Source organism: Oncorhynchus gorbuscha, linkage group LG19 (assembly GCF_021184085.1).
Source record: "Oncorhynchus gorbuscha isolate QuinsamMale2020 ecotype Even-year linkage group LG19, OgorEven_v1.0, whole genome shotgun sequence".
NCBI lineage: Eukaryota > Metazoa > Chordata > Actinopteri > Salmoniformes > Salmonidae > Oncorhynchus > Oncorhynchus gorbuscha.
The window spans coordinates 64,670,579-64,694,271 of NC_060191.1; the positions used below are offsets into that span (position 1 = coordinate 64,670,579).

General features: G+C 46.2%; 1 protein-coding gene across 13 annotated transcripts in view; it reads right to left on the reverse strand.

Moving 5' to 3' along the window:
- LOC124005506 (roundabout homolog 2-like) overlaps window positions 1-23,693 on the reverse strand; it is an 832,377-nt gene that overhangs the window by 108,221 nt on the left and 700,463 nt on the right. For 10 of the 13 annotated variants that reach the window (XM_046314841.1, XM_046314844.1, XM_046314839.1 and 7 more), the window contains exons 7-10: window positions 21,105-21,116; window positions 15,113-15,237; window positions 6,650-6,821; window positions 952-1,157 (exon numbers count right to left, since the gene is read on the reverse strand). In XM_046314841.1, coding sequence (XP_046170797.1) covers window positions 952-1,157; window positions 6,650-6,821; window positions 15,113-15,237; window positions 21,105-21,116 — 515 coding nt within the window. The remainder of the gene's footprint in view (window positions 1-951; window positions 1,158-6,649; window positions 6,822-15,112; window positions 15,238-21,104; window positions 21,117-23,693) is intronic. The other 3 variants (XM_046314843.1, XM_046314840.1, XM_046314832.1) reach the window with 1 other exon arrangement.

Consider the following 23,693-nt stretch of genomic DNA (forward strand, 5'->3'; position numbering starts at 1 on the left):
TTTAGAAGATGTTATTGGTCACAAACACATGTTTAGAAGATGTTATTGGTCACAAACACATGTTTAGAAGATGTTATTGGTCACAAACACATGTTTAGAAGATGTTATTGGTCACAAACACATGTTTAGCAGATGTTATTGGTCACAAACACATGTTTAAAAGATGTTATTGGTCACAAACACATGTTTAGAAGATGTTATTGGTCACAAACACATGTTTAGCAGATGTTATTGGTCACAAACACATGTTTAGAAGATGTTATTGGTCACACACACATGTTTAGAAGATGTTATTGGTCACAAACACATGTTTAGCAGATGTTAATGGTCACAAACACATGTTTAGAAGATGTTATTGGTCACAAACACATGTTTAGCAGATGTTATTGGTCACAAACACATATTTAGAAGATGTTATTGGTCACAAACACATGTTTAGAAGATGTTATTGGTCACAAACACATGTTTAGCAGATGTTATTGGTCACAAACACATGTTTAGCAGATGTTATTGTTCACAAACACATGTTTAGCAGATGTTATTGTGAAATGCTTGTTTTTCTAGTTCCGACAGTGCAGTAACATCTAACAAGTAATACAGTATTTAGCAATTTCACAACAAATACCTAAAACACACAAATAAGTAAAGGAATGGAATAAGAATATATAAATATATAGATGAGCAATTTCAGAGCGGCATAGACTAAGATATAGTAGATAGTATAGAATACAGTGAGACACAGCCTCATGACACACACAGAGGGGAGAGAGAGGAGACAGAGTCTCAGACAGAGATCCATTAAGGGGAATGGATGGAAACAGAGGGGTGGAGAACGAGCGCTGCAGACAAGGTTACCACAACAGTATTTAGCATATTTACACCCTCATCACATAAACCCCATTACTAGTGTACGTGTAGTTGTCTTTATGAGTGGGCTCCTGTGGTTCTCACCCTGAGGCTCCTCATCTGGAGGCTGCCCAGGTCCTGGAGGGACATGCGGGGATCCTTCCCCAGCAGACTGACCCCGTCCTTCAGCCAGCTGATAGAGGGGATGGGGTCTCCTGACGCCTGGCACTTCAGAAGGGCCACGCTGTCCACCCTCAGTGTCTGATTGGACGGTCCCCGACGGATGATGGGCGGTGGCCTGTCTGTCAGCACTGGGACAAGATGAGAGACAGAGAGAGTTGGTCAGAAGAGCTACACAAGCCATTACAATATTAAAAGGACTACGATGGAGATGAAACATTCAATATGCAGAGGTAGGATCTTCATTTGAGCCGGAGTTCAACAGAAGGAAAATAATCTGGCAGCAGCAGACAACCCTTACATTCACACCCAGGAGTCTGTGAGGGCGTACGGTGACAAGGGCCTGTTGACTCCGGGTGGTTCAGATAAATACTCCATCATGTTCAGTGGGGAACACTATCAGAGGCCCCCACTGGCACCCAGAACAGAAAGCACCGCCACTCCCCAGAGAGTAGCACCCCACCTAAATGATCCACATGAGTCAGTACTGCAAAAACCACTGTGAGGAAAATACAATGCTTTCTTCATTTCAATGCTAATGTTAAATGCTGTTTGAATGATAATATACATTTGTAATGTGTTGGAGAATGCCTGTGGGTTCTACTGTGAAATAGTGTATATGTCAGAGGTGCTGTATCTGTGAGTTACAGTTACTGTGCCCTGGCAGTTTCTGTGTCAGCTGTGGTGAATAATGTGGAGTCCCCTGGCATCACACATTAATTAACAGGAAGGATTAATGATGTCAGACCTGCAGGGGCCAATTAGACAGTCAACATCACTAACCTTTCAACACATTATCTTTCTTCTGTCTGTCTGTCCTCTCTTTCTCTCTCTCTGTCTCGCTCTCTCTCTGTCTGTCTGTCTGTCTGTCTGTCTGTCTGTCTGTCTGTCTGTCTGTCTGTCTGTCTGTCTGTCTGTCTGTCTGTCTGTCTGTCTGTCTGTCTGTCTGTCTGTCTGTCTGTCTGTCTGTCTGTCTGTCTCTCTCTCTCTCTCTCTCTCTCTCTCTCTCTCTCTCTCTCTCTCTCTCTGTCTCTCTCTCTCTCTCTTTACAATCTTTCAATCTCCAGCAGGGAAGTCAGTAGGATGGAAGGAAGACACATACTTGCCTTGGTATGGCAGAACCATGGCTTTAGCTGACAGAAAAATGGATAGGAGGTGAATCTACACCATATGGGCCCTGATGAATTCATCATTGAATCTATTCAGTGATAATAATACAACCACCACAATGGAATGCTTTTATCAGAAAATCTGGAGGTTAAATACATCAACCAGGATTACCGTGTGCCTAACCCGCAGATAGAGTTAAAAACAGCACTACCTGTCTGTCTAAGGTCTCACTGTTGGATCTAACTTCCCAATGAACTCACTGAGGGAGTTAACTGCTTGTCATTGTTATCACTTGGCATGAATCTTAGACACTGAAACACACCTGGAAGGGTTCTGTTATGTGTCTTAATGATTCCCTCAGCTCTGAGTAATGACTCCACAGCATTACATGTTAGGATATTATGACAGGAAGTATGATAAAACCCCGGGTGAGTTTGGCTTGGTTTGGTCCAGCAGGGAGGGGATGACGAGGGTGGTGGATGGATGGCGTGATGGATGGAGGTGTGTGGGGGGGGGGGCTAGGGCCTTGACTGTTTGCATCAGGAATTTCTCATTACATGTCTCCTTGAACCCAGCGAGCTCTGTTGGCCCCTCAGGACACTAAATCACCTGCTCCCAGCAGCAAGGTGTGACCATGACCTTGCCCCAGCCAGCCCTCCTCTCCTCCTCTCCTCCTCCTCAGCCTTCCTAACACCCAGCTCCCTCACACGTTCCTCATCTTACACAGTCCAGCCATAAGCTGCGTTACCTGATACGACTTACACACAGGAATAGAAAGACAGACACACACGCACTACAATTAACGCACCACACACGCTTAGAATACAGTATGTGTTGGTGCACGCAGCCATAGACCCCTGAACAGACAGTTCAGACACTGTAAATCTTAGACAATGGAACAAGGTGTCTTGAGGTTATGACATCTAAAACCCTTGGTATTTTAAGGCAGGTTACCGTGATACAAGTCAGTATTGGACATCCATCCATGTCTGAGGACGTCGGGGGCAACAGCTCTGTTACCTTCAAGTAGGTTTGGGTTTTGCTAGGGCATTGTGGACGTGGATGGTAGACGGGTGGAAGAATCTGCCTCTGATTCAAAAGGTTGCATGTTCGAATCCAGCAATAAAAAGTTGTTTTGCTATTTTTATTTAAGCGTACCCTAAACCTTAACCCTAACCTGAACCATTCAGAGTTAATGGCTAACCTTAACCCTAACCTGAACCATTCAGAGTTAATGGCTAACCTTAACCCTAACCTGAACCATTCAGAGTTAATGGCTAACCTTAACCCTAACCTGAACCATTCAGAGTTAATGGCTAACCTTAACCCTAACCTGAACCATTCAGAGTTAATGGCTAACCTTAACCCTTACCTGAACCATTCAGAATGAATTCTTAACCCTAACCTGAACCATTCAGAGTTGAATGGCTAACCTTAACCCTAACCTGAACCATTCAGAGTTAATGGCTAACCTTAACCCTTACCTGAACCATTCAGAATGAATGGCTAACCTTAACCCTAACCTGAACCATTCAGAGTTAATGGCTAACCTTAACCCTAACCTGAACCATTCAGAGTTAATGGCTAACCTTAACCCTAACCTGAACCATTCAGAGTTAATGGCTAACCTAACCCTTACCTGAACCATTCAGAATGAATGGCTAACCTTAACCCTAACCTGAACCATTCAGAGTTAATGGCTAACCTAACCCTTACCTGAACCATTCAGAATGAATGGCTAACCTTAACCCTAACCTGAACCATTCAGAATGAATGGCTAACCTTAACCCTAACCTGAACCATTTAGAGTTAATGGCTAACCTTAACCTAACCTGAACCATTCAGAATGAATGGCTAACCTTAACCCTAACCTGAACCATTCAGAGTTAATGGCTAACCTTAACCCTAACCTGAACCATTCAGAGTTAATGGCTAACCTTAACCCTAACCTGAACCATTCAGAGTTAATGGCTAACCTTAACCCTAACCTGAACCATTCAGAGTTAATGGCTAACCTTAACCCTTACCTGAACCATTCAGAATGAATGGCTAACCTTAACCCTAACCTGAACCATTCAGAGTTAATGGCTAACCTTAATGGCCCTTAACCCTAACCTGAACCATTCAGAATTAATGGCTAACCTTAACCCTAACCTGAACCATTCAGAGTTAATGGCTAACCTTAACCCTAACCTGAACCATTCAGAGTTAATGGCTAACCTTAACCCTAACCTGAACCATTCAGAGTTAATGGCTAACCTTAACCCTAACCTGAACCATTCAGAGTTAATGGCTAACCTTAACCCTAACCTGAACCATTCAGAGTTAATGGCTAACCTTAACCCTAACCTGAACCATTCAGAGTTAATGGCTAACCTTAACCCTTACCTGAACCATTCAGAATGAATGGCTAACCTTAACCCTAACCTGAACCATTCAGTGTTCATGTCTAACCTTAACCCTAACCTGAACCATTCAGAGTTAATGGCTAACCTTAACCCTAACCTGAACCATTCAGAGTTAATGGCTAACCTTAACCCTAACCTGAACCATTCAGAGTTAATGGCTAACCTTAACCCTAACCTGAACCATTCAGAGTTAATGGCTAACCTTAACCCTAACCTGAACCATTCAGAGTTAATGGCTAACCTTAACCCTAACCTGAACCATTCAGAGTTAATGGCTAACCTTAACCCTAACCTGAACCATTCAGAGTTAATGGCTAACCTTAACCCTAACCTGAACCATTCAGAGTTAATGGCTAACCTTAACCCTAACCTGAACCATTCAGAGTTAATGGCTAACCTTAACCCTAACCTGAACCATTCAGAGTTAATGGCTAACCTCAACCCTTACCTGAACCATTCAGAGTTAATGGCTAACCTCAACCCTTACCTGAACCATTCAGAGTTAATGGCTAACCTCAACCCTAACCTGAACCATTCAGAGTTAATGGCTAACCTTAACCCTAACCTGAACCATTCAGAGTTAATGGCTAACCTTAACCCTAACCTGAACCATTCAGAGTTAATGGCTAACCTTAACCCTAACCTGAACCATTCAGAGTTAATGGCTAACCTTAACCCTAACCTGAACCATTCAGAGTTAATGGCTAACCTTAACCCTAACCTGAACCATTCAGAGTTAATGGCTAACCTTAACCCTAACCTGAACCATTCAGAGTTAATGGCTAACCTTAACCCTAACCTGAACCATTCAGAGTTAATGTCTAACCTTAACCCTAACCTGAACCATTCAGTGTTAATGGCTAACCTTAACCCTAACCTGAACCATTCAGAGTTAATGGCTAACCTTAACCCTAACCTGAACCATTCAGAGTTAATGGCTAACCTTAACCCTAACCTGAACCATTCAGAGTTAATGGCTAACCTTAACCCTAACCTGAACCATTCAGAGTTAATGGCTAACCTTAACCTTAACCTAACCTGAACCATTCAGAGTTAATGGCTAACCTTAACCCTAACCTGAACCATTCAGAGTTAATGGCTAACCTTAACCCTAACCTGAACCATTCAGAGTTAATGGCTAACCTTAAGAATTTAGAGTTAATGCCTAAACTTGACATGAAGCATTTTGAAATGTAATGTTTGGAACAACTTCAAAATTTGACTTTTGACAAACATGGATGAACGTTTAATTCTAATTTTATTTTGAATAAAGAATTCCCTTCACTTAAAAAATGGTGTATTTACATTTTTCCCCAGGCTGATCCTTCACAGGGCATCTGAAAGCTCGTCAATCTATTTACCCATCTCCACAGCAGAACAGACTAGAGGCAGTGGGACTGAGCAGGCCCTCATAAGTCATCCTGGAGACATGCTAACTGTTGTCACTCACTCACTCAATCACTCAGTCCTTGACTCACTGCCTCCCTCAACCAGATGCTGATGATCATTCTACTGAGAGACTCAAGGGCAATGCTTTATTCCCTCTCCGGCTAAACTTGAACAAGTATTTCATTCAATTGTGTCGTGACAAAAAAAGGCACATTTATGGGGAAGTATCATTTCTAGATATTTCTCAGACAAAAAAAGCTGAATTTAATTCCTGTACATGGCAAAATACTCCTCCTTTTACAATACGTTTCCCCCAGTACTTAAGGCCAAAATCCACGGGCATGTGCTCTGATTAATTCACTACAAATTAAAGAACACTTCTCTTACTGCTCATTCATGTGTGTACATTAACTATTTAGTGTACAGTGAAGGCTATGTGTGTCTGTGTGAATTATGTGTCTGCACGAGTATGTGTGTGTGTGTCTGTGTGTGTGTGTGTGTGTGTGTGTGTGTGTGTGTGTGTGTGTGTGTGTGTGTGTGTGTGTGTGTGTGTGTGTGTGTGTGTGTGTGTGTGTGTGTGTGTGTGTGTGTGTGTGTGTGTGTGTGTGTGTGTGTGTGTGTGTGTGTTGATAGCATAGCAGAGTGTGTATGCATGCTGCATTAACGAGTGGTGCTCTAGCACGTTGGCATCGGGGTGGGTATGCGGCAGGCCTCACCATCTGTGACCTCTAGTTGGGCCTTGGCGAGGATGCTGCCAGCCACGGTCAAGGCCTGACAGATGTAGTAGCCTGCGTCTGCCCGCTGCACGGCCGAGATGGTCAGGTCTCCACTGGAGGACACAGAGAAGCGACTGTTGGGCTGCTGGGGCTGGTTGGGAAACAGCAGGTTCTGCAGGAAGAGAGGAAGCAGGCCAATTAGTAGATGGACATGGACTCATTACAGCCAGGAACACATCCAACTGACACAAACTCACATAGCGCCATCACTCTGGTTTAGACATACACACGGCCAGTTAACAGAGCCATTCCATCCATTACCTGGTTAAGGAATTACACACAACTATCACATCTGATAGCTTGGTTACACATAATGGATGGCATGTATTCTCCCAGCCAGCCATGTCAGAGGCTCCAGAGAGCTGGAGGGAACACAGTCTGAGCCTCTCTGTCTACTCTTGTTTCATTCTGCTTTGCTTCTCATAATTGCTATGGGGCTGCTTTGTTTACACAGAGTCTCCCCCGGCTACCTCCTCAGCCCCTGGCCCCCAGCCCCGGTCCACAGCCTCGGTCCACAGCCCCGGTCCACAGCCCCGGTCCACAGCCCCCAGCCCACAGCCCCGGTCCACAGCCCCCAGCCCACAGCCCCGGTCCACAGCCCCTGGCCCCCAGCCCCGGCCCCCAGCCCCTGGCCCCCAGCCCCTGGCCCACAGCCCCGGCCCCCAGACCCCACCCCAGCCCCGGTCCACACAGCCCCGGTCCACAGCCCCCAGCCCACAGCCCCGGTCCACAGCCCCTGGCCCCCAGCCCCGGCCCACAGCCCCGGTCCACAGCCCCCAGCCCACAGACCCGGCCCACAGCCCACAGCTCCGGCCCCCAGCCCACAGCCCCAGCCCACAGCCCCGGCCCACAGCCCCGGCCCACAGCCCACATCCCCGGCCCCCAGCCCACAGCCCCCAGCCCACAGCCCCCAGCCCACAGCCCCCAGCCCACAGCCCCAGCCCACAGCCCCGGCCCACAGCCCCGGCCCACAGCCTACAGCCCCGGCCCCCAGCCCACAGCCCCCAGCCCACAGCCCCCAGCCCACAGCCCCGGCCCACAGCACATCCCATAGAACTTCAGGTTCTATTGAATGAGTCCATAGCAGAGGAAGAAGGAGGGGGTGTTGCAGGTCTGAATCATACAGAAAACATCTGATTGGCTGAGGTATTTAGTGAGAGGTGACGATGGGGATAGAGAAGGTATGAAGCATCAATAAACCAAGAGGCAAAGAGAGGGAAACTAGTGTTGTGATTGGGGTGCAGTCACAGAACATGGGGGTCTATTTACTGAGAGGATACTGGTGTAAATGAATGTTGGTCTTTATATGTTCATGTTCAGTTTGCTCTGTTGCAGTGAGTCAGATAGGATTCATCACTTATTTTGATGTGAGAATGTGTTCAGCATCGGTGTGAGTGGAAGTATACAGTGTGTGTGTGTTGCATGCAAATGTACATTTCACCCCATCCCAATCTCTGAGTGGCACTATGCTGTAATTGTCTGGCCCCAGGCTCAGGGTGTGTGTGTGTATGTGTGTGTGTGTGTGTGACTCTCAGCCAGAACCAAATCATATCTCCGGTTTATCTACAGGTCCTGGCAGGCTCCTAATTATTGATGTTGTTATTGTGTGGACTGTGAGGACCTTCAACTATGTGAAGGGCTATCTGCTCTGCTCTGTGTGAGGCATAGTATCACTGTTAGCAGCACGGTGTCATGGGAACTGGTTACCTCCTCACTAGCCACACAAAGGTGTATCTGGTGTGGTGTTTGTGTGTGCCAGAGATACTGATGGGAGATAGCGTATATTTCTGTGTGTGTGTGTGTGTGTGTGTGTGTGTGTGTGTGTGTGTGTGTGTGTGTGTGTGTGTGTGTGTGTGTGTGTGTGTGTGTGTGTGTGTGTGTGTGTGTGTGTGTGTGTGTGTGTGTGTGTGTGTGTGTGTGTGTGTGTGTGTGTGTGTGTGTGTGCGTTTGTGTGCGTTTGTGTGTGTTGCGTGTGTGTGTTTGTGTGTGTCACTGAGGGAGAACTGGGGAGCTGAGTGTCACACAGACTGACATCATAGACAAAGCAGGGTCGTCCCCACACAGCCAACAACATAGTTACTATCCAATCTAAGTGGTGTGTGTGCTGATAACACTAGACAGTACAGTAACACAGTAATAACTGTTAGTCATAAATAAAGCATGGTGGACACACACTGGATGAAAAAACACTGGATAGTATTGTAAATGCAGAGATATGAAGACTGGACCAAGCTGTTTTACAGGTCCTTACAGTATAGGTCCAGTGGTAGAAGACTGGACCAAGCTGTTTTACAGGTCCTTACAGTATAGGTCCAGTGGTAGAAGACTGGACCAAGCTGTTTTACAGGTCCTTACAGTATAGTTCCAGTGGTAGAAGACTGGACCAAGCTGTTTTACAGGTCCTTACAGTATAGGTCCAGTGGTAGAAGACTGGACCAAGCTGTTTTACAGGTCCTTACAGTATAGGTCCAGTGGTAGAAGACTGGACCAAGCTGTTTTACAGGTCCTTACAGTATAGGTCCAGTGGTAGAAGACTGGACCAAGCTGTTTTACAGGTCCTTACAGTATAGGTCCAGTGGTAGAAGACTGGACCCAAGCTGTTTTGGACCAAGGTCCTTACAGTATAGGTCAGTGGTAGAAGACTGGACCAAGCTGTTTTACAGGTCCTTACAGTATAGGTCCAGTGGTAGAAGACTGGACCAAGCTGTTTTACAGGTCCTTACAGTATAGGTCCAGTGGTAGAAGACTGGACCAAGCTGTTTTACAGGTCCTTACAGCATAGGTCCAGTGGTAGAAGACTGGACCAAGCTGTTTTACAGGTCCTTACAGTATAGGTCCAGTGGTAGAAGACTGGACCAAGCTGTTTTACAGGTCCTTACAGTATAGGTCCAGTGGTAGAAGACTGGACCAAGCTGTTTTACAGGTCCTTACAGTATAGGTCCAGTGGTAGAAGACTGGACCAAGCTGTTTTACAGGTCCTTACAGTATAGGTCCAGTGGTAGAAGACTGGACCAAGCTGTTTTACAGGTCCTTACAGTATAGGTCCAGTGGTAGAAGACTGGACCAAGCTGTTTTACAGGTCCTTACAGTATAGGTCCAGTGGTAGAAGACTGGACCAAGCTGTTTTACAGGTCCTTACAGTATAGGTCCAGTGGTAGAAGACTGGACCAAGCTGTTTTACAGGTCCTTACAGTATAGGTCCAGTGGTAGAAGACTGGACCAAGCTGTTTTACAGGTCCTTACAGTATAGGTCCAGTGGTAGAAGACTGGACCAAGCTGTTTTACAGGTCCTTACAGTATAGGTCCAGTGGTAGAAGACTGGACCAAGCTGTTTTACAGGTCCTTACAGTATAGGTCCAGTGGTAGAAGACTGGACCAAGCTGTTTTACAGGTCCTTACAGTATAGGTCCAGTGGTAGAAGACTGGACCAAGCTGTTTTACAGGTCCTTACAGTATAGGTCCAGTGGTAGAAGACTGGACCAAGCTGTTTTACAGGTCCTTACAGTATAGGTCCAGTGGTAGAAGACTGGACCAAGCTGTTTTACAGGTCCTTACAGTATAGGTCCAGTGGTAGAAGACTGGACCAAGCTGTTTTACAGGTCCTTACAGTATAGGTCCAGTGGTAGAAGACTGGACCAAGCTGTTTTACAGGTCCTTACAGTATAGGTCCAGTGGTAGAAGACTGGACCAAGCTGTTTTACAGGTCCTTACAGTATAGGTCCAGTGGTAGAAGACTGGACCAAGCTGTTTTACAGGTCCTTACAGTATAGGTCCAGTGGTAGAAGACTGGACCAAGCTGTTTTACAGGTCCTTACAGTATAGGTCCAGTGGTAGAAGACTGGACCAAGCTGTTTTACAGGTCCTTACAGTATAGGTCCAGTGGTAGAAGACTGGACCAAGCTGTTTTACAGGTCCTTACAGTATAGGTCCAGTGGTAGAAGACTGGACCAAGCTGTTTTACAGGTCCTTACAGTATAGGTCCAGTGGTAGAAGACTGGACCAAGCTGTTTTACAGGTCCTTACAGTATAGGTCCAGTGGTAGAAGACTGGACCAAGCTGTTTTACAGGTCCTTACAGCATAGGTCCAGTGGTAGAAGACTGGACCAAGCTGTTTTACAGGTCCTTACAGTATAGGTCCAGTGGTAGAAGACTGGACCAAGCTGTTTTACAGGTCCTTACAGTATAGGTCCAGTGGTAGAAGACTGGACCAAGCTGTTTTACAGGTCCTTACAGTATAGGTCCAGTGGTAGAAGACTGGACCAAGCTGTTTTACAGGTCCTTACAGCATAGGTCCAGTGGTAGAAGACTGGACCAAGCTGTTTTACAGGTCCTTACAGCATAGGTCCAGTGGTAGAAGACTGGACCAAGCTGTTTTACAGGTCCTTACAGCATAGGTCCAGTGGTAGAAGACTGGACCAAGCTGTTTTACAGGTTTTACAGGTCCTTACAGTATAGGTCCAGTGGTAGAAGACTGGACCAAGCTGTTTTACAGGTCCTTACAGCATAGGTCCAGTGGTAGAAGACTGGACCAAGCTGTTTTACAGGTCCTAGAAGACTACAGCATAGGTCCAGTGGTAGAAGACTGGACCAAGCTGTTTTACAGGTCCTTACAGTATAGGTCCAGTGGTAGAAGACTGGACCAAGCTGTTTTACAGGTCCTTACAGTATAGGTCCAGTGGTAGAAGACTGGACCAAGCTGTTTTACAGGTCCTTACAGTATAGGTCCAGTGGTAGAAGACTGGACCAAGCTGTTTTACAGGTCCTTACAGCATAGGTCCAGTGGTAGAAGACTGGACCAAGCTGTTTTACAGGTCCTTACAGCATAGGTCCAGTGGTAGAAGACTGGACCAAGCTGTTTTACAGGTCCTTACAGTATAGGTCCAGTGGTAGAAGACTGGACCAAGCTGTTTTACAGGTCCTTACAGCATAGGTCCAGTGGTAGAAGACTGGACCAAGCTGTTTTACAGGTCCTTACAGTATAGGTCCAGTGGTAGAAGACTGGACCAAGCTGTTTTACAGGTCCTTACAGTATAGGTCCAGTGGTAGAAGACTGGACCAAGCTGTTTTACAGGTCCTTACAGTATAGGTCCAGTGGTAGAAGACTGGACCAAGCTGTTTTACAGGTCCTTACAGTATAGGTCCAGTGGTAGAAGACTGGACCAAGCTGTTTTACAGGTCCTTACAGTATAGGTCCAGTGGTAGAAGACTGGACCAAGCTGTTTTACAGGTCCTTACAGTATAGGTCCAGTGGTAGAAGACTGGACCAAGCTGTTTTACAGGTCCTTACAGTATAGGTCCAGTGGTAGAAGACTGGACCAAGCTGTTTTACAGGTCCTTACAGTATAGGTCCAGTGGTAGAAGACTGGACCAAGCTGTTTTACAGGTCCTTACAGTATAGGTCCAGTGGTAGAAGACTGGACCAAGCTGTTTTACAGGTCCTTACAGTATAGGTCCAGTGGTAGAAGACTGGACCAAGCTGTTTTACAGGTCCTTACAGCATAGGTCCAGTGGTAGAAGACTGGACCAAGCTGTTTTACAGGTCCTTACAGTATAGGTCCAGTGGTAGAAGACTGGACCAAGCTGTTTTACAGGTCCTTACAGTATAGGTCCAGTGGTAGAAGACTGGACCAAGCTGTTTTACAGGTCCTTACAGTATAGGTCCAGTGGTAGAAGACTGGACCAAGCTGTTTTACAGGTCCTTACAGTATAGGTCCAGTGGTAGAAGACTGGACCAAGCTGTTTTACAGGTCCTTACAGTATAGGTCCAGTGGTAGAAGACTGGACCAAGCTGTTTTACAGGTCCTTACAGTATAGGTCCAGTGGTAGAAGACTGGACCAAGCTGTTTTACAGGTCCTTACAGCATAGGTCCAGTGGTAGAAGACTGGACCAAGCTGTTTTACAGGTCCTTACAGTATAGGTCCAGTGGTAGAAGACTGGACCAAGCTGTTTTACAGGTCCTTACAGTATAGGTCCAGTGGTAGAAGACTGGACCAAGCTGTTTTACAGGTCCTTACAGTATAGGTCCAGTGGTAGAAGACTGGACCAAGCTGTTTTACAGGTCCTTACAGTATAGGTCCAGTGGTAGAAGACTGGACCAAGCTGTTTTACAGGTCCTTACAGTATAGGTCCAGTGGTAGAAGACTGGACCAAGCTGTTTTACAGGTCCTTACAGTATAGGTCCAGTGGTAGAAGACTGGACCAAGCTGTTTTACAGGTCCTTACAGCATAGGTCCAGTGGTAGAAGACTGGACCAAGCTGTTTTACAGGTCCTTACAGCATAGGTCCAGTGGTAGAAGACTGGACCAAGCTGTTTTACAGGTCCTTACAGCATAGGTCCAGTGGTAGAAGACTGGACCAAGCTGTTTTACAGGTCCTTACAGTATAGGTCCAGTGGTAGAAGACTGGACCAAGCTGTTTTACAGGTCCTTACAGTATAGGTCCAGTGGTAGAAGACTGGACCAAGCTGTTTTACAGGTCCTTACAGTATAGGTCCAGTGGTAGAAGACTGGACCAAGCTGTTTTACAGGTCCTTACAGTATAGGTCCAGTGGTAGAAGACTGGACCAAGCTGTTTTACAGGTCCTTACAGTATAGGTCCAGTGGTAGAAGACTGGACCAAGCTGTTTTACAGGTCCTTACAGTATAGGTCCAGTGGTAGAAGACTGGACCAAGCTGTTTTACAGGTCCTTACAGCATAGGTCCAGTGGTAGAAGACTGGACCAAGCTGTTTTACAGGTCCTTACAGTATAGGTCCAGTGGTAGAAGACTGGACCAAGCTGTTTTACAGGTCCTTACAGTATAGGTCCAGTGGTAGAAGACTGGACCAAGCTGTTTTACAGGTCCTTACAGTATAGGTCCAGTGGTAGAAGACTGGACCAAGCTGTTTTACAGGTCCTTACAGTATAGGTCCAGTGGTAGAAGACTGGACCAAGCTGTTTTACAGGTCCTTACAGTATAGGTCCAGTGGTAGAAGACTGGACCAAGCTGTTTTACAGGTCCTTACAGTATAGGTCCAGTGGTAGAAGACTGGACCAAGCTGTTTTACAGGTCCTTACAGTATAGGTCCAGTGGTAGAAGACTGGACCAAGCTGTTTTACAGGTCCTTACAGTATAGGTCCAGTGGTAGAAGACTGGACCAAGCTGTTTTACAGGTCCTTACAGTATAGGTCCAGTGGTAGAAGACTGGACCAAGCTGTTTTACAGGTCCTTACAGTATAGGTCCAGTGGTAGAAGACTGGACCAAGCTGTTTTACAGGTCCTTACAGCATAGGTCCAGTGGTAGAAGACTGGACCAAGCTGTTTTACAGGTCCTTACAGTATAGGTCCAGTGGTAGAAGACTGGACCAAGCTGTTTTACAGGTCCTTACAGTATAGGTCCAGTGGTAGAAGACTGGACCAAGCTGTTTTACAGGTCCTTACAGTATAGGTCCAGTGGTAGAAGACTGGACCAAGCTGTTTTACAGGTCCTTACAGTATAGGTCCAGTGGTAGAAGACTGGACCAAGCTGTTTTACAGGTCCTTACAGTATAGGTCCAGTGGTAGAAGACTGGACCAAGCTGTTTTACAGGTCCTTACAGTATAGGTCCAGTGGTAGAAGACTGGACCAAGCTGTTTTACAGGTCCTTACAGTATAGGTCCAGTGGTAGAAGACTGGACCAAGCTGTTTTACAGGTCCTTACAGTATAGGTCCAGTGGTAGAAGACTGGACCAAGCTGTTTTACAGGTCCTTACAGCATAGGTCCAGTGGTAGAAGACTGGACCAAGCTGTCCAGTTTGGACAAGCTGGTCCTTACAGTATAGGTCCAGTGGTAGAAGACTGGACCAAGCTGTTTTACAGGTCCTTACAGTATAGGTCCAGTGGTAGAAGACTGGACCAAGCTGTTTTACAGGTCCTTACAGCATAGGTCCAGTGGTAGAAGACTGGACCAAGCTGTTTTACAGGTCCTTACAGGTCCTTACAGTATAGGTCCAGTGGTAGAAGACTGGACCAAGCTGTTTTACAGGTCCTTACAGTATAGGTCCAGTGGTAGAAGACTGGACCAAGCTGTTTTACAGGTCCTTACAGTATAGGTCCAGTGGTAGAAGACTGGACCAAGCTGTTTTACAGGTCCTTACAGTATAGGTCCAGTGGTAGAAGACTGGACCAAGCTTTTTACAGGTCCTTACAGTATAGGTCCAGTGGTAGAAGACTGGACCAAGCTGTTTTACAGGTCCTTACAGTATAGGTCCAGTGGTAGAAGACTGGACCAAGCTGTTTTACAGGTCCTTACAGTATAGGTCCAGTGGTAGAAGACTGGACCAAGCTGTTTTCCTGACCATGTTTTTCCTGGTCAGGTTGGGTGTTCAGGAAAGGCTCCTGGCTCTGCTATGGGTCATTAAGAGGTGTTTATATGCTCTTCTTACCTGGCTACCCTCCTTCTGCCAGAAGACTGCAGGCTGGGGGTTGCCCTTGGTCTCACAGGGGAAGGTGGCGGTGCGACCCTGGGCCACGATCTGGTCCCGCGGCCTGATGATAAACTGGGGTGCAGCTGGGGTCAAAGGGCAGAAACACTAGGGTTAGAACTCAGAGTTACACAGAGGTAAAGCATTGAAGCAAAGGTACCGTCAGGCATCACAAGGACAAATCTAAATGGGCGTGTCCTACAATCTTAGAAAAAAGGGTTCCAAAGGGGTTCTTTGGAAGGTCCCATAGGAGAACCCTTCCATGTAGAACACTTTTTGGTTCCAGGTAGAAATAACTATTTTGGGTTCCCTGTAGAACCCTCTGTGGAAATGGTTCTACATGGAACCCACAAATATTCTACCTGGAACTGAAGGGGTTCTACTTGGAACCAAAAAGGGTTCTTCAAAGGGTGGGTTCTCTATGGGGACAGCCCAAAAAAACTTTTAGGTTCTAGATAGCACCTTTTTTTCTAAGAGTGTGTAGAGCTTCCATGCAGCGTGTTCCTTCCATTGATCGCCATGGTATTGGACACCATGGTAACCACTCAAGGCCATTCATTGAGGCTGGAGCTGAATGAATGACGGTTGTCAGTGTTCACAAACAGCAGCAGTGTCTCGGTGACAATGGCATCAGGAGAGTTAGTTAGACATAATGTAGCTAGGCTACACAGATAAAGACACAGATAAAACCTTGTGATGATAATATAATTAAATAAATGGACAGAACCCAGCTAACAGCTAACAGCTAAAGGCTAACTCTCTCATGGGTCCCTCGGGGGGAGGACAGAGCCCTTACCCCCTCTCTCACCCACCACCCAACACTACAGTCCTCACTCCCTCACTCTATCCCACCACTCACCACCTTCATTACTCAACTGAACCCTGTAGAAGCCAATTAAACAATTGATCGACAAAATATACTCAAGGAGCCAGCAGGGAGATCTCACATGTGGGATGTCTCATTCCACTCTCTCAGTTTCCGGGCCATCTTAATGTGTTCTAATGCAACATAAACAAACGTGTCCTCGCCAAACTTTAGAACTCTTGGCAAATCCCAGAGACACATCCTCTCTGTCCTACAGTAATAAACAGCTAGAGGAGTGATTGGTTGGGACACACTGCATTGTGTTCCAGGATACTCACTGACATATACAGAACAGGATGTCTTTTCTGTCTTCTGGTCGTCAGTAAAGGTCTATTAACCACTTAAATAACCGTGTGATTTCCCCAATTAGGCATTACTCCCTCATTATCAAAAACACTTTTACTGTTGATCTTCCAATCAAGATCATTTTCACACTTCAAGATTCCTTCCTATAAGACATTTGGTTTCATGACAAAAGATTCTCATCTAATTTTCATTTTCATTTTACTAGGCAAGTCAGTTGCGAACAAATTCTTATTTTCAATGACAGCCTAGGAACAGTGGGTTAACTGCCTGTTCAGGGGCAGAACGACAGATTTGTACCTTGTCAGCTCAAGGTACAATGTTCAAATGAAATGAAAGAGAATAGAGGTACTAGCTAACTACCGAACACAGACTATATCTCTGACAGACTAGACCAGACTGTTGTTACAGGTCACTTACAAATAGGTTTCCGACTGTTGTATGAGTGTTCTCAAAGCAGTAGTGGCATCTGTAACTTTGTTAATATTTGGTATGGGGAGCCAGCAGAGGGAATAGCCAGCAGAGGGAACAGCCAGCAGAGGGAACAGCCAGCAGAGGGAATAGCCAGCAGAGGGAATAGCCAGCAGATGGAATAGCCAGCAGAGGGAATAGCCAGCAGAGTGAACAGCCAGCAGAGGGAATAGCCAGCAGAGGGAATAGCCAACAGATGAAAGAGAGATTTGTTAAACTGCATAATCACAATGCCTTCAACAAGACCATATGACACGGTTTCATAATACATCATTATATGAAACCACTGACAGGCTTTTATTCTGATTCCTGTGTAAGTATTTCCAGTGACAACCCAGCTGATTCCAGTCAGGGTGAACCTCTTCCTGTTTGGATCATTTCTCCATGTAATCCCTTTTTTGGGAGAGTGTATTTGTCAAAGATACACACAGCCTGGAATGCTACAGATGGCTATAGATTTACAGCCTTCCTGTTTGGCTCTCCTCAACTTAGATAGCTTGCTGCATTCCATAACGTTGGGTCTGATACAGAGCACCCCTCTCTCTCTCTCTCTCTCTCTCTCTCTCTCTCTCTCTCTCTCTCTCTCTCTCTCTCTCTCTCTCTCTCTCTCTCTCTCTCTCTCTTCTCTCCTCTCTCTCTCTCTCTCTCTCTCAGTGCATTAAAGGAGAGCAGTCACTCAGTGTTTGATGACTTACAGGCTGTTCTCTATTGCTGCTCTCACACCTTGCCTCTCTATCTATCTATCGCTTCCTTTATCACGCTCCCCTTGTCTCCCTCGATCCCCCTCAATCTCTCACCTATGCAGCACGCACACAAACACAGAGAAATGTAGCCTTGTAAAGCAAGCTGTGATGGCAGGTCAAGTATGATGTGATGAGGTTGGGTTGGATTGGGGGCCAACAAGTGATGCATATTTAAAGTTTGTAGTCCCCTAGCCAGTGAGTGACAGACAGGACATCCGGTAGTGTGTGTGAGGATGTTTGATACTGAGGCTGTTTGATTCAGGGACCCTAAAGACTAGTGAGAGCCTCCTTCCTGTCCCCTCTAAGGGAGGCACAAGATCAAACCCCCATATTTAATTCATGACAAGACAGATCTGTCCTGGGTTGGAGGGGATTCATAGTAAAATGCAGCTCTGAGACAGCCATGAACAAATGGACAGACACACACACGCAAGCTTTTTTTCTCATTTCTTTAAATCCCACATTCAATCATATTTTATTCAGAAGTCAAAAGCAATTACTGTCTCATTCCCACGGGCAGCCTGCATGTGTAATTTCCTAAATTGTCCTGTAGCTTGACAGTCCGTGACAATCTGGGGGTGGCCACTGCTGTTTTGGCAACGAAGGTCCTACCACTCCTCCAACGTCAGGGTTCCTTCTGCCAGTCAAGCTAGCTCTGACACGCACCCCTGCTCCCCTCTTCCTAACCTCTCCTCTCTCTGCCTGCCCTACCACAGAACACATTTCTCTCCTGTCCCCCTATACATAACTCTCTCTCTGCCTGCCCTACCACTACACACATTTCTCTCCTGTCCCCCTATACATAACTCTCTCTCTGCCTGCCCTACCACTACACACATCTCTCTCCTGTCCCCTATACATAACTCTCTCTGCCTGCCCTACCACTACACACATCTCTCTCCTGTCCCCCTATACATAACTCTCTCTCTGCCTGCCCTACCACTCACACACATTTCTCTCCTGTCCCCCTATACATAACTCTCTCTCTGCCTGCCCTACCACTACACACATCTCTCCTGTCCCCCTATACATAACTCTCTCTCTGCCTGCCCTACCACTACACACATTTCTCTCCTGTCCCCCTATACATAACTCTCTCTCTGCCTGCCCTACCACTACACACATCTCTCTCCTGTCCCCCTATACATAACTCTCTCTCTGCCTGCCCTACCAAACACACATCTCTCTCCTGTCCCCCTATACATAACTCTCTCTCTGCCTGCCCTACCACTACAGGGAACATCTCTCTCCTGTCCCCCTATACATAACTCTCTCTCTGCCTGCCCTACCACTACACACATCTCTCTCCTGTCCCCCTATACATAACTCTCTCTCTGCCTGCCCTACCACACACACATCTCTCTCCTGTCCCCCTATACATAACTCTCTCTCTGCCTGCCCTACCACTACACACATCTCTCTCCTGTCCCCCTATACATAACTCTCTCTCTGCCTGCCCTACCACTACACACATCTCTCCTGTCCCCCTATACATAACTCTCTCTCTGCCTGCCCTACCACTACACACATCTCTCTCCTGTCCCCCTATACATAACTCTCTCTGCCTGCCCTACCACTACACACATTTCTCTCCTGTCCCCCTATACATAACTCTTCTCTGCCTGCCCTACCACTACACACATTTCTCTCCTGTCCCCCTATACATAACTCTCTCTCTGCCTGCCCTACCACTACACACATTTCTCTCCTGTCCCCCTATACATAACTCTCTCTCTGCCTGCCCTACCACTACACACATCTCTCTCCTGTCCCCCTATACATAACTCTCTCTCTGCCTGCCCTACCACTACACACATCTCTCTCCTGTCCCCCTATACATAACTCTCTCTCTGCCTGCCCTACCACTACACACATCTCTCTCCTGTCCCCCTATACATAATCTCTCTCTGCCTGCCCTACCACTACACACATCTCTCTCCTGTCCCCCTATACATAACTCTCTCTCTGCCTGCCCTACCACTACACACATCTAGCCTCCTGTAATACATAACTCTCTCTCTGCCTGCCCTACCACTACACACATTTCTCTCCTGTCCCCCTATACATAACTTCTCTCTGCCTGCCCTACCACTACACACATCTCTCTCCTGTCCCCCTATACATAACTCTCTCTCTGCCTGCCCTACCAAGACACATCTCTCTCCTGTCCCCCTATACATAACTCTAATTCTGCCTGCCCTACCACTACACACATCTCTCTCCTGTCCCCCTATACATAACTCTCTCTGCCTGCCCTACCATTCAATCATCTCTCTCCTGTCCCCCTATACATAACTCTCTCTCTGCCTTCCCTACCACTACACACATCTCTCTCCTGTCCCCCTATACATAACTCTCTCTCTGCCTGCCCTCCACTGACACATCTCTCTCCTGTCCCTCTATACATAACTCTTCTCTGCCTGCCCTACCACGACACATTTCTCTCCTGTCCCCCTATACATAACTCCTCTCTGCCTGCCCTACCACTACACACATCTCTCTCCTGTCCCCCTTACATAACTCTCTCTCTGCCTGCCCTACCACTACACACATCTCTCTCCTGTCCCCCTATACATAACTCTCTCTCTGCCTGCCCTACCACTACACACATCTCTCTCCTGTCCCCCTATACATAACTCTCTCTCTGCCTGCCCTACCACTACACACATCTCTCTCCTGTCCCCCTATACATAACTCTCTCTCTGCCTGCCCTACCACTACACACATCTCTCTCCTGTCCCCCTATACATAACTCTCTCTCTGCCTGCCCTACCACTACACACATCTCTCTCCTGTCCCCCTATACATAACTCTCTCTCTGCCTGCCCTACCACTACACACATCTCTCTCCTGTCCCCCTATACATAACTCTCTCTCTGCCTGCCCTACCACTACACACATCTCTCTCCTGTCCCCCTATACATAACTCTCTCTCTGCCTGCCCTACCACTACACACATCTCTCTCCTGTCCCCCTATACATAACTCTCTCTCTCGCTCCCATATCTCTTCGCAGATGTCAGAACCCAAACAGCTCAAACTGACACTTTTCACCCAAAACCATCTACTGTACTGGAAGCCATAAGACGTTTAAGAGTTTGAAATTGCCCTGTCTGACTCCATGTCTCCTCCAGATACATGTGAAAAGGAAATATAAAAGCAACAATTACTGAGACTTTATTTCTCAGACCAGAGGGAGCAACTCAATACAAGACATACAGATCCCATTTCTGTCTGCCAGGGGGGACAACTAGGGGAGACTCGAGACAGCTATGGCTTCGACAGACACACTACAGTACAGATACATAACCTAGGTACACTAGAGAGGTAAGGATTAGTTCATTGAGAGGTTAGTAAGCAAGCAAGGCTGAAGCTGATGGCTGTACTAAAAAGTCCCCTCTGTAACCATTTGAGATAGACAAGCAGGGTTTTAGGGTAAAGGCGTGGTACGGAGTGATACAACATCTGTGTTAATACAGTAAGGTGTGGGTCGTGGCAATCAGCAAGGCAGTGAGGGTGTGTGTATGGAGCGAACATGCAGGATGGACTGGGGTCATCAGCATGGTACTTACCGACAGGGCGAGCTGGACACCCCACAATGAAGAGGTGGGAAAACAAATAGGGAAATTAAAGTCAAACAAATCATAAGATACAAGGGGAATGAATGACATGTCGTGTTGAGGTACACAGTTCTAGTACAGGGTACGCATGACAGATAAGATCCTATTGAAGGGAATTCACATTTAACACAGCTTTAACAGTGTGCTGTGTAACAGAGCCTCTCCAGCGAACTGTCAGGGATGCCCAATCTGAATATAGCACCTCGTTGTGGTGGAATGGATCAATGAATAGATCAATAGTATTTCTGGGAAGCCATGCTCTTGTACCATCAACATAGTCTTATTCAGATGAGAGCAGGAAAACATTGGGGCTCTGAAGGGTTCTTGTTATTGGATCTGCTCTGTCTGCATTCAAGAATTCTACAGATCCTAGGGTGGTGTGTGTTTGGAACAGCAAGGCAGTGTGTATGTTCATCAGAGAGTGAGAGAGAGAGAGAGAGAGAGAGAGAGAGAGAGAGAGAGAGAGAGAGAGAGAGAGAGAGAGAGAGAGAGAGAGAGAGAGAGAGAGAGAGAGAGAGAGAGAGAGAGAGAGAGAGAGAGAGAGAGAGAGGAGAGAGAGAGAGAGGAGAGAGAGAGGAGAGAGAGGGAGAGAGGAGAGAGAGAGAGAAAGAGGGAGAGACTAGAAATAGGTAAATCAAGAGGAAGTCTTCATATTTAATACAGGGATAGAGCCCAGCACCACCATATTGACATTAAGGAAGGAAGAGTTAGTGGAGAGAGTCTCTCTCTCTCTGTCGGTCTGTGTGTCGGTCTGTGTGTCTGTGGAATACCTCTACCTGTGCACCATGTATTCTACACTCAGCCCACTGAGCAGGGCTCAGAGACCAGGGCTCATATTATCCACTAGTCAAAAGGATGAACATTGAAGTCAACGCCCAGGTTATTCCTCCTCTGTCCCCCAGGTCCTGTGGACGTTAAAGCAATCCACAGAGACCTTGAACAGTGTGAGATTTAATGGGCAAAAAAGGAGAGAGAGAGAGAGAGAGAGAGAGAGAGAGAGAGAGAGAGAGAGAGAGAGAGAGAGAGAGAGAGAGAGAGAGAGAGAGAGAGAGAGAGAGAGAGAGAGAGAGAGAGAGAGAGAGAGAGGGAGAGAGAGAGAGAGAGAGAGAGAGAGAGAGAGAGAGAGAGAGAGAGAGAGAGAGAGAGAGAGAGAGAGAGGGAGAGAGAGAAAAAGGGATAGAGATTTTTGATTAACCTTCAACACCTACAGTGCAGTGGTGCAGTGTAGACCAGTTAACTGTGGAAGGGCTTTAGTGACTGAGGGATAACATTGCTAACAAACCACCATGGGGGAAGTGTGTGTGTGTGTGTGTGTGTGTGTGTGTGTGTGTGTGTGTGTGTGTGTGTGTGTGTGTGTGTGTGTGTGTGTGTGTGCGCGCGCGTGTGTGTGTGTGTGTGTGTGTGTGTGTGTGTGTGTGTGTGTGTGTGTGTGTGTGTGTGTGTGTGAAAGTGTGTGTAAATAATTAAATGGATTCATAGACAGAACATGTGTTGTCTTGTGCTGTGGCAGTCAGCACTATTTGAAGTGAAAGACTACTGTTCCAAATAATTAAATGGATTCATAGCCATTCCATGTCTTTCTTGGCTGTGGCAGTCAGCACTATTTGAAGGAAAGACTCTTTGTGGAAACACTACTGTTCCATAGTAGGTCAACCATACTACTAGTCATTCCACTAGTCTCATTACTAGTCTCACTACTAGTCATACTACTAGTCTCACTACTAGTCATACTACTAGTCTCACTACTAGCCATTCACTAGTCTCATTACTTGTCTCACTACTAGTCATACTACTAGTCATTCCACTAGTCTCACTACTAGACATACTACTAGTCATTCCACTAGTCTCACTACTAGTCATATGACTAGTCACACTACTAGTCACACTACTAGTCATACCACTAGTCATACTACTAGTCATTCCACTAGTCTCACTACTAGTCATACTACTAGTCACACTACTAGTCATTCCACTAGTCTCACTACTAGTCACACTACTAGTTAAACTACTAGTCACCCTACTAGTCATACTACTAGTCATTCCACTAGTAGTCACTACTAGTCATACTACTAGTCACACTGCTAGTCATATGACTAGTCACTCTACTAGTCACACTACTAGTCATTCTACTAGTCAAACTACTAGTCATACTACTAGTCATTCTCCTACTCTCAAAACTCATTCTACTAGTCATTCTACTAGTCGTTCTACTAGTCATTCTACTAGTCATTCTATTAGTCTCAAAACTAGTCATTCTACTAGTCATTCTACTAGTCAAACTACTAGTCATTCTACTAGTCAAACTACTAGTCATACTATTAGTCATACTGCTAATTATTCTCCTAGTCATTCTACTAGTCATTCTACTAGTCACAATACTAGTCACTCTACTAGTCACACTACTAGTCACTCTACAGTCATTCTACTAGTCATTCTACTAGTCATTATACTGGTCATACTACTAGTCATTCTACTAGTCATACTACTAGTCATTCTACTAGTCAAACAACTAGTCATTCTACTAGTCATACTACTAGTCAT